The sequence below is a fragment of the Balaenoptera musculus genome, chromosome 3 (genome assembly GCF_009873245.2).
Source record: "Balaenoptera musculus isolate JJ_BM4_2016_0621 chromosome 3, mBalMus1.pri.v3, whole genome shotgun sequence".
Taxonomy (NCBI): Eukaryota; Metazoa; Chordata; class Mammalia; order Artiodactyla; family Balaenopteridae; genus Balaenoptera; species Balaenoptera musculus.
The window spans coordinates 167,754,912-167,766,966 of NC_045787.1; the positions used below are offsets into that span (position 1 = coordinate 167,754,912).

General features: G+C 60.0%; 1 protein-coding gene across 3 annotated transcripts in view; it reads left to right on the plus strand.

Moving 5' to 3' along the window:
* Positions 1–12,055, plus strand: part of DPP9 (dipeptidyl peptidase 9) — a 41,175-nt gene that overhangs the window by 26,318 nt on the left and 2,802 nt on the right. For 2 of the 3 annotated variants that reach the window (XM_036846952.1, XM_036846954.1), the window contains 8 exons: positions 573–652; positions 3,445–3,597; positions 3,998–4,133; positions 6,134–6,279; positions 7,221–7,367; positions 8,642–8,794; positions 9,425–9,567; positions 10,904–11,015. In XM_036846952.1, coding sequence (XP_036702847.1) covers positions 573–652; positions 3,445–3,597; positions 3,998–4,133; positions 6,134–6,279; positions 7,221–7,367; positions 8,642–8,794; positions 9,425–9,567; positions 10,904–11,015 — 1,070 coding nt within the window. Of the gene's footprint in view, positions 1–572; positions 653–3,444; positions 3,598–3,997; positions 4,134–6,133; positions 6,280–7,220; positions 7,368–8,641; positions 8,795–8,916; positions 9,052–9,424; positions 9,568–10,903; positions 11,016–12,055 lie in introns of those variants that run through there. The other variant, XM_036846953.1, reaches the window with a different exon arrangement.

The window sequence follows — 12,055 nt, forward strand, 5'->3', positions numbered from 1 at the left end:
ATCAGGATCTGGTTCCCAACGTGTCCTAAGCGGTCACAGGTCCGGGGCATGGAAGACCTACCCACCAAAAAACCTCCTGTAACTCCACTGAGCCTTTGCTCAGCCCTAGAGTTTAATCAAGATCTGGTTATGTGGCCTAAGCGGTCACAGGTCCAGGGCATGGAAGGTGGCGGTTTGACCTGAAGGATTCTAAAATTGGGTGCTTATTTTTTTTGGCTGCATGGCATACGGGATCTTAGTTCCCAAACCAGCCATTGAACCCGCGCCGCCTGCAGAGGAAGCACGGAGTCTTTACCACTGGACTACCAGGGAAGTCCTGGAAATTGGGTGCTTTTGATTAAAATGCAGATCCCTGGTTTTTCTGGGGAAATGCTGGCACCCCATCCACATGGTGGGAACCCCGCACCTCGCTCCCTGGGCCGTGGTGTGGCGGGCCCCTGTACCATCCCTGGGGCCCAGCCGGTGTACCCGCCCATCACCTGGCTGCCTGGGCTCCGCAGAGAATTCGTTGTGTGCTTTGAGTCCCCATCATAGCTTCCCGGGCCCCCTTCACCTCTTTTCCTTTCTTCTAGATGAATTTAAATGCCCCATCAAGGAGGAGATCACACTGACCAGCGGCGAATGGGAGGTTTTGGCCAGGCACGGCTCCAAGGTACCCGAGTCTCCATGCATGCTTGTACACGCATATGTGCACAGACACAATGCACACGTGCTCCTGCCACCTCCAGACCCCGCGGGCCTGTGGCTTCTCTCTCCGCCCCCCACCCCCGGCCACTCCCTCCTGCTCTGCACACCAAGGGCCACGGGGGCTGTGCTTCCCACCAGCTGGAGACCCTGGGTCCAAGAAGCAGGCTGTCCTGAGCATCCTTTGTCGGATCCTGGTGGGTGAGGCCCAGCCCATTCTCAGTGCCACCTGGAGCATTCACTTAGCCTCCGTCCACTCCATGAAGCCACCTGTCCCCAGGACAGCAGTCTGTGAGTCTGTGGGACACTGGTGGTGCCCACCGTAGAACTGTCCCGCAGCTTCCGACGGGGGCCCACCCCCATGCCTGCCCCGGGAGGTTCGGGAACAAAAGATGCAGCTGCAGGGCTGAGAGGTGTACCTTCCACTCCCCGACCCAGATGCTCCATCATAAAAACGTGGTGACCAGAGTACCTTCACCGGGGTCCAGGTCTACAGAATTCCAGATTTTACAGAGAGACCCCTTAATCAGACCTCCTGGATCCCTACCTCACACCAGCATAAAGGCCTCCTGGACCAAAAACTTAGACGGAAAAAACTAAACCATACAAATAACCAGGAGAAGATGTAGGCCAACCCTTTAAAAACTGAGAGATGGGCCACCCGTGTGCTGCCAAGGGCTGCCAAGAGAAAGGGGCCAGGCACCCCTGGGCAGCGCGGCCAGGTGACGTGGCTCGGCCTTTCTGGGGTGCAGAGGCGGCATCTGTTACAGCATCAACCCACGTCTCATCCGACCCGGCAGCCCCAGGTCTAGGCGTGGACCTTACGAGGCCACCCCAGGGCATACTCGAGAGGTTAACACGCAAGTGTACGTTGCTGTGCTCTTCATACAGTAGGAAGTAGTGGTTAGAAAACACTCGAGCAAGAGAAAAGTGTCATTGCTGGGTTCTGGTTCTGTAGGTAACCGTGTCCATTCCAGTATGACCACACCTGGCCCTACTCAGCCGCTCTGCTGTGGTTGAACCTCACTGGAGGCCCCTCGCTAGCTGGGTGCTAAGACTCAGTTTCCTCACCTGTGAGATGGGACCATCAGATAGCGCTGGTCCTCTCCACAGCAGTTTCTCCCTCGGCGCCGTGGACACTCGGGGCCAGAGATGGGCACTGTGGGTGTGGAACAGCCTCCCTGGCCCCCACCCTGGGGCTGACAACCACAGATGTGTCCAGAGGCTGCCAAACGTCCCTGGGGGGCAGAACAGCCCTGGCTGAGGACCCTGCTTTAAAGTACTTTGACGCCCTCAGCGTAGCATCTGGCAGACACACAAGACAGTATTAAAACCTTTCTCTAGGGACTTCCCTGGCGGTCCAGTGGTTAGGACTTGGCGCTTTCACTGCCGAGGGCCTGGGTTCAGTCCCTGCGCAGGGAACTAAGATCCCACAAGCCGTGTAGTGCGGCCAAAAAAAACAAAACCCAAAACCTTTCTTTAACGTGAAAGTTTTACCCTCTGCACGCCTTATCTTTTTACCCAGAAATTTTCTTTAAAAAAAAAGCATTTTAAGAATTAAAAAGGGAAAGAGAGCCCTCTGCCGCTGCCACGACCACCACGGCCGCATGCTCCGTGTGGCCTGTGCCATGGCCCTGGGCCTCGGTGGGTCCCCCGCCTGGAGATCCTCCTTCCCGCCTGCATATCTTCTCACATGGTCCTTGTGACAACACCAGCGCACAACTTAACTACGTGTGGTGTGGGGTTTTCCCACGACCTCCTCCATTTCTAGAAAACCTGCATTTATTTTTCAAGGACAGTGACAGCGAACACATCAGTGTTTGTTGTAAAAATTGAATCGTTCTAAATAATCCCCTTCCATCCTCACCCCAGACCCCTGTGACCTCCCCACTCCGCCTCAGAGGTGACCAGGGGGGGAAATCACTGCAGATCTTTCCTATTTGCACACGTCTCCACAGGAGTATCATCATGTTAGAGGATGTATAGGGCTTTTTTAGGCAGTGCAGCTTTATGTGGCCGCGGAGGACCGTGCCGTAATTATGGAACCAGTCCGTCTTGGGCATTCAGGGTGTCACCTCTCTTTAGTCTGAAGAACACTTGGAGCATCTTTGTGCCTTCGTTTTGAACTCACCTCTCTGGTGGAGTCCTCAGGAGCAATTCCCAGGGGTGTAATCGCCGGTTCAGAGGATGTGCCTTTTTGAAGTGCCTCTTTAAGCGTCTGTGCTGCGCGGTCAGCCCCAGCAAGGCAGTGCCTCTTCCCGGCCCCAGAGCAAGGTTCCTTCCTGCTCCTCCTGAGGACACTGCCTAAGAACCATGCCAGGGGTCTGATGGGCGTTCCCCCAGGAAACCGGTGGGGCGGGGAGTTACCACTTCTTAACCCTGAGCACCTGGGTCAGAGCACCTGGGCTGTCCCCACTGGGGACCAGGGCCGGGGCCGGGCAGGCCCAGAACAGGCCCTCCCTCAGCCTCTGTCCCAGCACTGGGGCCTCAGCCCCCCTCAGCGGCTGCTCTGGGTCTGCCTGGAAGGAGCTGTCCGGACCTGGAGTTCTGATTCCAAGTCAGACCGGAGAACACGCAGTTAGCCCAGCCCTAGTGGGGTCTGCTCCTGCCCCACGGGGTCTGTGAAGCCTCCCAGACAGGTCTCCAGCCGGCGGGCTCAAGCCAGCTCGGAGAGAACGGGTCCCCTGTCCACAGAACGCTGGGCCCTCCCTGGGGGTGGGGAGGGCGGCCCTGTCACCAAGAGCCCCCGTGCCCCCGCAGATCTGGGTCAACGAGGAGACGAAGCTGGTGTACTTCCAAGGCACGAAGGACACACCCCTGGAGCACCACCTCTACGTGGTCAGCTACGAGTCGGCCGGCGAGATCGTGCGCCTCACCACGCCCGGCTTCTCCCACAGCTGCTCCATGAGCCAGGTGGGCACCTCCCTGATGCTCCCTCCCTTGGAACATTCTAGAACATCAGGCAGCATTCTGGAACATGAGCACAGGGCTACCCCCATCCCGGGCAAGCAGCCGGTGGCCGTTTGCTGGCTGCAGAACCAGCAAATGGGCACGCTCTGGCGTCGGGCAGGTCTGGCTCTGACCCCCACCCCCGCTGGGTCCAGCGGCCTCCGCCTGGGGACCCCTGGCCAAGGGACAGGCTTCTCTCGCCTCAGTCTGCTTATCTGCAAGGCGGGGCTGGTGGTAACAGCAGCAGAGTTAGGGGAACACACCACACGGGGTGAAGATGGCATGTGGTTGATGCAGGTGGCGGGCGAGCAGGGAGGGGGAGGGGGAGGCGCCCCGCGGTCTCAGCACCCCGTCCCGCCCGCAGAACTTCGACATGTTCATCAGCCACTACAGCAGCGTGGGCACGCCGCCCTGCGTGCACGTCTACAAGCTGAGCGGCCCCGATGACGACCCCCTGCACAAGCAGCCCCGGTTCTGGGCCAGCATGATGGAGGCGGCCAGTGAGTAGCCCCAGGCCCCCGGGCCCTTGAGCAAGTCCTTCCCCTTGGGAGCCCCAGCTTGCTCGTCGTGGGCCTGGTAAATAAGGCAGGTGAGGGGGCCATCTGGGCGAGCGCAAGGCATTGAGCGGCGCGGCCCCGAGAGCGGGTTGAGCATAACCACAGGCCCCGAACTGTCCTATGGGCCCCCCGACACAGTCTCTGGTTTCTGTGCTGCTGTTATGGATGGAGCACATACTCATTGCAGGAGCCGACTCTGCCAGACGGATGGGGTCCCTACATGGGGCACCCTCGTCCTCAGGGGCGGCCATCTCCAAGGGCGCCTGTGCAGAGCAGACGCTCCAAAGCCTTCGTTTGTGGAAGGAGCCGGGGGTCGGTCACGAGGGGCCTCGGGGAGCACGAGGCAGCTTGTCAGTTTGTCCAGGAGCCTCCAGGGTGGCCAGGACTCTGCCCGGCTGACCCCGGGTTTCAATTCTGGCTGCGGAAGCAAAGGCAAGTCAGCTTATCTCTCTGAAATGTTTCCTTATCTACGGAATGGTCCAGTGGCAGCCCGTGGGATGTAAACCAAGCGCTCACGTAGCGCCCAGCTCATAGGAAGCGCTCACTAAAGAGGACGCCCTTCCCTGAACCCAGCCCTGCCACTTGCAGATTTCTAGAACATTGTAGGAAATAGGAATCCCTGGAGTTTGGGGTGTGTTTTATGGGCTGGAAAGCAGTTTGTCACATCACCGCCCCCGAAAGCTGAATAAGTAGGCAGCCCCCTCCATCTGACAGCTCAGTCCCTGACTCTCCCCATGTCACCATGGATGTGACAGCGTGGGAACTCTGGCCCTGGTTCACAGAAGAGGAAACTGAGGGAAGGGAGGGGCCTGCCAAGGCACCCAGCACAGCCAGTGGGGCAGCAATGGGGGCGCGGGTGTCCCGATGCCCAGCCCCGGGCGTGCAGGCAGGCGGACGGGGGCACCGCTGCCCCAAAAGTCCACTCTCGCCGTATTTGTGGGCCACATCTGTGAGAAGCTGGCAAGCTGGCCCGTGGGCCAACTCCGGCCACGTCCAGTCATTTCGGCATCACCCGTGGCGGCTTTGGGGCTGCAGCAGCAGCAGAGTCAAGTACCGTGAGCCCCTCCCTAGCCACAGGTTCCGCATGCATGGAGGCAGCCAACCGCAGAGCGTTCCAAAGAGAAAGACTTGAGTTGTGCGTGGCAACTATTTACATAGCACTTGCATCGTGTTTACAACTATTTACATAACATTTGGTATCAGGTATTATGAGTAACCTAGAGGTGGCTTAAAGCACGCGGGAGGGTGTGCATAGGTTATATGCAAATACTATGCTATTTCATACGAGGGGCTTGAGCATCGGCAGGTTTTGGTATCTGAGGAGCGCCCTAGAACCAATCCCCCGAGGACACAGAGGGACGAGTGTGGTTACAACCCAGAGACACACGATGGCTCTTCTGCGTGTAAAGCCAAAAATACTTAACTACTTATCCTTTTACAGTAAATATTTGCAGACCCCTGACCTACATCACTATTTACTTATTTTCCTCTTAAACCGACACCCTGTTTAACCTAAATGAACTTAAAGGAAGAGTTGTCTTCACCACTGGATTGGAAAACCAGTGTTGCTTTGCAAAGATACAGGTAACCACGAAAATCAGAGAGAGCCCCCTCCCCGCCATAAAACTGGCCGTTAATCAAATCCCAGCGCTGTCGTCACCTCCGTACTAGATGAGCCAGTGTCGTACTAGATGAGCTCTGGAGTTGGTTCCGGCCAGACTGTGGCCTGGCCCGAGCCGGCTCACAGGGTGCAGGGTCACTTCCGCCCTCAGCCTCTGATTTTAACTGTCGGGCAGCGCAGGAGATGGGGTGCCTCCGGTCCACCCTCTGGGGCTGGGGGAATGTGGGCGTCGGCCAGACGTGGGCCCTGCTTCGAGGTGGGCTTCCCGGGCCTGCCCTGGCCTAGCCCGGCCCTCAGAGCCACAGCCGCTCTGTCTCCGCAGGCTGCCCCCCGGATTACGTGCCCCCGGAAATCTTCCATTTCCACACGCGCTCGGACGTGCAGCTCTACGGCATGATCTACAAGCCGCACGCCGTGCAGCCAGGGAAGAAGCACCCCACCGTCCTCTTCGTGTACGGAGGCCCGCAGGTGGGCGCTGCCCTGCTCCCCACACCCTCCTCCCTCCACCAGTGCCCCTCCCCATCCCCACTGACCACGCAGGGTCCTTGGGGGCCCCTGGCTCTCTGCACACCCCACCTCCGGCACAGCCACCCTTTCACCTGCTAATACTCCCGTGTCCCTCTGGGAAGCCCCCTTAAACCCGGCGTGTGTGTCTGGGCCACCTGCCCAGCAGTGACCCACTCTCACCCCTGGTCGCCAGCTTGGGGACAGAGGTGGCCAAGGGCCCTGGGCCCAGCTCTCTGAGAAGGGGACAGGCCAGGCAGGCCGGTTGGCAAGCAGGTCCATCTAAGAGAGCGGTTCTCTGCTGGAGGTGGTCTGTCCCCCAGGTGGTACTTGGCGACGTCTGGGGACATTTGTAGTTGTCGCAGCTGGGGTGGGGGACGCTCCTGGCGTCTAGTGGGTAGAGGCCTCGGATGCTGTCAACACCCTACAGCCAGCGGGATGCCCCCACCCCCAGAGGACGATAAGGCCCCGAACCTTCATCGTGCCAAGTAAGGGACTAGCATAAGTGACGTTACTTGGGGAACACACTGCCCGCCACCCCCGGCAGTTTTTGTGTCTGTTTTTAGAGATAACTGAGGGTAGAAAAGAAAGAGGCTGAAGAAATAAGGGAGTAATTCCACAGAGGGCCTGGGGCAGAGGCCCTGGCCGAGAAGGGAGCCTGGCCGGGGCCTTCCTCTCTGTAGCACATCCCAAGCACAAGGCCTGGTGCACAGTGGGCCCCCATCTGACCTTCCCCTCCCCCCACGTCCACAACCTGCCCGGGGCCATCCATAGCCTTCACGACAGAGCACAGGCCCCGTCTTCAGGCTGTAAGCCCCCGTCCCGTCCCGCTGGCGTCTCGCCCATCTAGCCCATCCTTCTGGTGTTGTATTTCTCACACTCGCCTCGTCTCGCCTTCCCCACAGGTGCAGCTGGTCAATAACTCCTTCAAAGGAATCAAGTATTTGCGGCTTAACACTCTGGCGTCTCTGGGCTACGCCGTGGTCGTGATTGACGGCAGGGGCTCCTGTCAGCGAGGGCTCCGATTTGAAGGGGCCCTGAAAAACCAAATGGTAACATCTCTCCTCAGTCCCTGTGGTGAAGGGGGACCTGGGGCTTGGGGGCGGCCCTGGGGCACCTTCATCAAGGGCAGTCCTGGCCAGGATGTCAGTCATAAGTGGGGCGGCCTTTGGAACCAGAGGGAACATCCACTGTGTTGCTCAGCTCTGAGCTGGGCCTGTGGGGAGACAGGTAGACACACGCCCCACCTGGTGCCCAAAACCCAGATGCAGCCAGACACGTCAGTATAGGCCTGATCAGCAGGAAGTCCCAAGGGTTGGGCAAGACAGGCACTGGTGGCTGTGGAGGCGGTGCTGATGGTGGTGATGGTGATGGTGGTGGTGGTGATAATAACGATAGTGATCGTGATGCGGATGTGGACGGTGGTGATGGTGATGAGGCTGATAATGCTAGTGATGGCGGTGGTGATGCTGATGATGATGGTGATGAAGATGGAGATGGTGGTGATGAGGATGATGACGGTGATGAGGACGTTGACGGTGGTGGTGGTGATGATGGTGCTGGCGGTGGTGGTGCTGATGATGATGGTGATGAAGATGGAGATGGTGGTGATGAGGATGATGACGGTGATGAGGACGTTGACGGTGGTGGTGGTGATGATGGTGCTGGCGGTGGTGGTGCTGATGATGATGGTGATGAAGATGGAGATGGTGGTGATGAGGATGATGACGGTGATGAGGACGTTGACGGTGGTGGTGGTGATGATGGTGCTGGCGGTGGTGGTGCTGATGATGATGGTGATGAAGATGGAGATGGTGGTGATGAGGATGATGACGGTGATGAGGATGATGATGGTGATGAGGACGTTGACGGTGGTGGTGGTGATGATGGTGCTGGCGGTGGTGGTGCTGGTGGTGGTGGTGCTGGTGGTGGTGATGACGGTGATGACACCAGCTGTTCATCAAGCCTCAGCATATGCCAGGCCTCAGAGTACAGGACACTCAGCATCTCGTTTCATCCTCACACCCACCGTAGACTCGGTCCTGTTCATGTTAACGTCCTCCTTTTGGGGATGAGGAAACTGAGGCCCAGAGAAGGGACATGACTTTCTCAGAGTCAGCCAGGGGATGGCGGGGCAGGGTTGGTGCCAGGCCGGTCTGACCGCCACCCCAGACAGCAGATTTGCATGGGGCCTGGAGAGAGGGGTAGCTTCCAGAGAGCTGCTTTTGATCCAAGAGGAAGAGGGCTCCCTGCGAGGGAAGAGGTGGGACAGCAGGGCGCGTGCCTGGGAAGAGGCCACTGAGAGGTGCCTGGCCTCGTCCCCCAGGGCCAGGTGGAGATCGAGGACCAGGTGGAGGGCTTGCACTTCGTGGCCGAGAAGTACGGCTTCATTGACCTGAGCCGGGTTGCCATCCATGGCTGGTCCTACGGAGGCTTCCTCTCGCTCATGGGGCTGATCCACAAGCCCCAGGTGTTCAAGGTGGGTCCTGCCCCCACCTCCTCCCTCCTGTCTGCCAGCGCCCACCCGTGCCCCTTGGAGCCCGCCCCCCCGGGGGAGGCATCTTGGCAGGGGCCTTGCCACGTGGCTGTTTCTCCCCGCAGCAGCCCCATGGGGCCGAGCCCCCCTCCTCATTGCCCGCCACTGCTGACCCCAGGATGGCGTCCGGCTGCACAAAACCCCGCCAGCAGCTCTCTGTGGGAGGCTGAGCCCGGGACCCCGGCCTCGGATGGGCAGAGGTGGGGCATGGTGTGAAGAGCATCGGGGGAGGGGCCCCCAGGCCGGCGGCACTGTCAGGGCACCGCGGGGCGGCGATGAGGAGGCGGAGGCGGCAGGAAGGCAGTGGGCCCAGGGAGGGGCCGATCCCGGCCCCGGCGCGCTCGTTCAGCTCACCCACCCTCCCGAGACAATGCACGGTCCACGGGGGAGACACGTCTGAGGGCCCCTCCCCTGCCAGCCCCCGTGTGCATGCCCGCTCCTCACGTCCTCCGGGGGAGGCCCCGGGACAGCCGGCCAAGCGCAGGCTCCCAGGACCTGACCTTTGTGTGTACATGTCTCTCTCTTTCTTTCTCTCTCTCTCCCTCCCTCCGCTCCATCCACTGTGGCCCTCAGGTGGCCATCGCAGGCGCTCCGGTCACAGTCTGGATGGCCTACGACACAGGGTACACAGAGCGCTACATGGATGTCCCAGAGAACAACCAGCTTGGCTACGAGGCGGGTTCCGTGGCCCTGCACGTGGAGAAGCTGCCCAATGAGTAAGGCCCCCACCCGCCCTGACTTCAGGGTCGCCAGGGCTGGCCGTCCATGAAGCTGGCCCGCCTGTGGCCGGCTGGGCGTGGCTTCCGCACCTCCCACCCTGCCTGCCCCTTGGTCCCCTCTGCTCCCGCAGCCCTCCCTCCTCAGCGCTCCTCACTGAAAGCAGGTGCCTGGGTTCTCTTGGAGCGAGGAGGGAGGGAAGCCCCCCAGCCCTGCCCCCAGAAAGATAGAAGGGAAGGTCTAGAGTCGCACCTTGCACGTGCTGGCTCCCCTCACCCCCCAAACACGCAGCCCACCGTGGACCCCCTGAGTTAGTTTTGAACCTGAACGGCCTCTGTCTTGTGGGTTTTGACACCATGGTTCAGAACACAGGTCCACAGTGGTTCTAACATATAGGTGTGTTGGACCAGCTCTGGTGTCCCATGTCACGCTTTGGGCATTGGCTTCTGATTAGCCGATCAAAAAGAAACTGGCGTGGCCAGTTTCTGGTGTGGCTCTGTCTGGTGAACCTGGGCCCCATCTTTAGTGCCAGGGCTCTTGTCACAGGCTGACCCCGCCAGGGCCCCTCTCCCCGCAAGGCTGCTCTCTAGTCTGGAGGGTGGCCTGGGCTCCACGGTGGCGTGCCATCGTGCAGCCAAGCTCAGAACCCACTGCTCCGTGGCCACTCCGATTTACGTTCACATTCATCCCAATTCACTAGAACAGTAAAACCATGGAGACAGACGACCAGTCGTTGCCCGGGGTGGGGAGTGACTGCTCATGGGCATGGGGGTTTGCTCCAGAGTGATGGAAGTGCCCTGGAACTCAGGATAGACGTGATGGTTGCACGACACTGTGAATGCACCAAATGCCCCTAAATCCCTTTAAAATTAGTAAATTTTAGGTTGTGTGAGTGTCACTTCAATAAGTTATTTTTATTTATAAATCAAAATTTTAAAAAGTAAGGTTCCTCGACCACCCTTGCCACATGTCAGGCACTCAGTAGCCACCTGGCGGCGATGGGTGGCGCAGGTCTAGAACATTCCATCGTCTCAGAGTGCCCGTGGGCAGCACTGCTCCAGAAGCTTCCCCGAGCTCAGGACATTCCAGCCCTGAGCACACCCCTGCCCTCCTCGCCTGGAAGGAAGTGAGGGGTCTCCCAGATCCGCCAGTTGTGCCCGGGCTTTGAGTTCCGCCACGTTCTGCTGCTGAGCCACTGCTTCCGCCCTCGCTGTCCTGGGGCTGGGGCGGGACCCTGGGCCCCCAGCCCTGGCTGAGCGAGGACTGTGGTGCGACTGCCTACGGGCGGGAGAAGGGGGTCTCGCCCCAGATGCTCACGCCCACCTTGTCTTCCAGGCCCAACCGCCTGCTCATCCTGCACGGCTTCCTGGATGAGAACGTGCACTTTTTCCACACGAACTTCCTCGTCTCCCAGCTGATCCGAGCAGGAAAGCCTTACCAGCTCCAGGTGGGTGGCTCCTCCCAGGAGCCCGCAGGGTGGGCAGCAGTGGGTCGGGGCACGCGTGGCCCCGCCGCCGTCCGCACACCTGACTGCCTGGCTCCACACTTAGCCGGCTCCCTGAGTCCCGACCACCGTTGAGCAGTCATGCGCTGATCGCTCCCGGTCCGCGCCGCCCTCTGCTGGCGACACCTGGGAACTGGGCCCCGTGGAGGGAGGCTGATGTTACCGGAATGATTGCGCATGCGCGCCAGGAACCTTGCTTTGAAGGAACTGTACAGAATGCTGAAAGCATCTGGGGACGGGGCGGGGGGGGGGGTGCCCCTTGACAGGGGTCAGAAAACAATTCCCCGAAGAGGTGACATTTAAGGGTGCTAAGGAGTAAGTGGGGACTCATCTAGGCCTGGGGGGCGGCTGTGGAAGACACCAGACAGGAAATTAGTAGGAAGGAGCAGCTCCAGGACGGGAGACCACGGTGGTTGGAGCCAGCAGGAGAACAGCTGGGGAGCAGGGTGCAGTGACCGGCATGGCAAGCCGCGTGACGCCTCCGGTGATGGGCAGGGCTTCGGGAGTAAGGGGCGGAACCTCGTGAGAGGGCGGGGCTTCAGCGGTAAGGGGTGGGCCTCGGGAGAGCTGTGTTTTGTTCCGAAGGGTGAGGCGAGGTGTCAGGCATCCCTCTGGCAGCCCTGTAGACAGAGGCCCATGGGGGCCAGTGGGACATGAGCCACAGTCAGTTGTCCCGGCAGGAAAGGGGGCGGGAGTGGGGAGCAAGAGGCCTGGTGGATTCGGAGGGGGGGGCGGTGTGTGCTGGAGGCGAGAGGGACAGATTTTATTACCTGCTGCCGCCACGCAGTCTTCCCATTTTCTGGACGCCTCCATGCGCTCTGACCTGTCAGGGGAAGACACGTTGCCATTCAACAAATGGGGAAACTGAGGGTCACCGGGCAGGAGGGACAGGCCGCAGGGACCTGTGGCTGGGCATGCGCTTGCCAGACAGGGCAGGAGGGAGGCGGGGCTCCCTGTGGGTGAAGCTGGGTCGGGCGCCGCTT